Raw genomic sequence first — 372 nt, 5'->3', positions numbered from 1 at the left:
GCGCGCACGTATGTGTGTGAGGCAGGAACATACCTTTGAAATAGCACTGCTTCCTAACAAAACTGGGATGCAGCACGTGGTCCTCCGCGAGAAACAGGTCGATGACCCCGGCGACCGTCGTCCACACAAAGGGGAATCCCCATCCATACAGACTAAAGAGCCACCATCTCTTCTTTTTCCTTTCTGACATTCGGTCGCGGAACTGTGGCACGCTGGACCAGAAGGAGAAGCCACAGTTGATTTCTAACCTAGCCAACCACTAGGCATGAGGGTGTTCTTATGAATATCGTTAAGCTTTGGCAAGTAAATCTAACTTGGTTTCCACATTAAATAAGGACACTTAAAGCACGAACGTTCTTTTTTGATAAAGCC

At 47.8% G+C, this 372-nt stretch overlaps 1 protein-coding gene across 1 annotated transcript in view; it reads right to left on the bottom strand.

Moving 5' to 3' along the window:
* LOC119593161 (probable G-protein coupled receptor Mth-like 1) overlaps positions 1 to 372 on the bottom strand; it is a gene marked incomplete in the record, with an annotated part of 94,905 nt that overhangs the window by 8,286 nt on the left and 86,247 nt on the right. Inside the window, 1 exon segment of the mRNA XM_037942129.1 lies at positions 34 to 212. Within this exon segment, the coding sequence (XP_037798057.1) occupies positions 34 to 212 (179 nt within the window).

The sequence above is a fragment of the Penaeus monodon genome, chromosome 31, assembly GCF_015228065.2.
Source record: "Penaeus monodon isolate SGIC_2016 chromosome 31, NSTDA_Pmon_1, whole genome shotgun sequence".
In the NCBI taxonomy this organism is placed as follows: domain Eukaryota; kingdom Metazoa; phylum Arthropoda; class Malacostraca; order Decapoda; family Penaeidae; genus Penaeus; species Penaeus monodon.
This window is presented reverse-complemented; position numbering and strand designations above follow the sequence as displayed.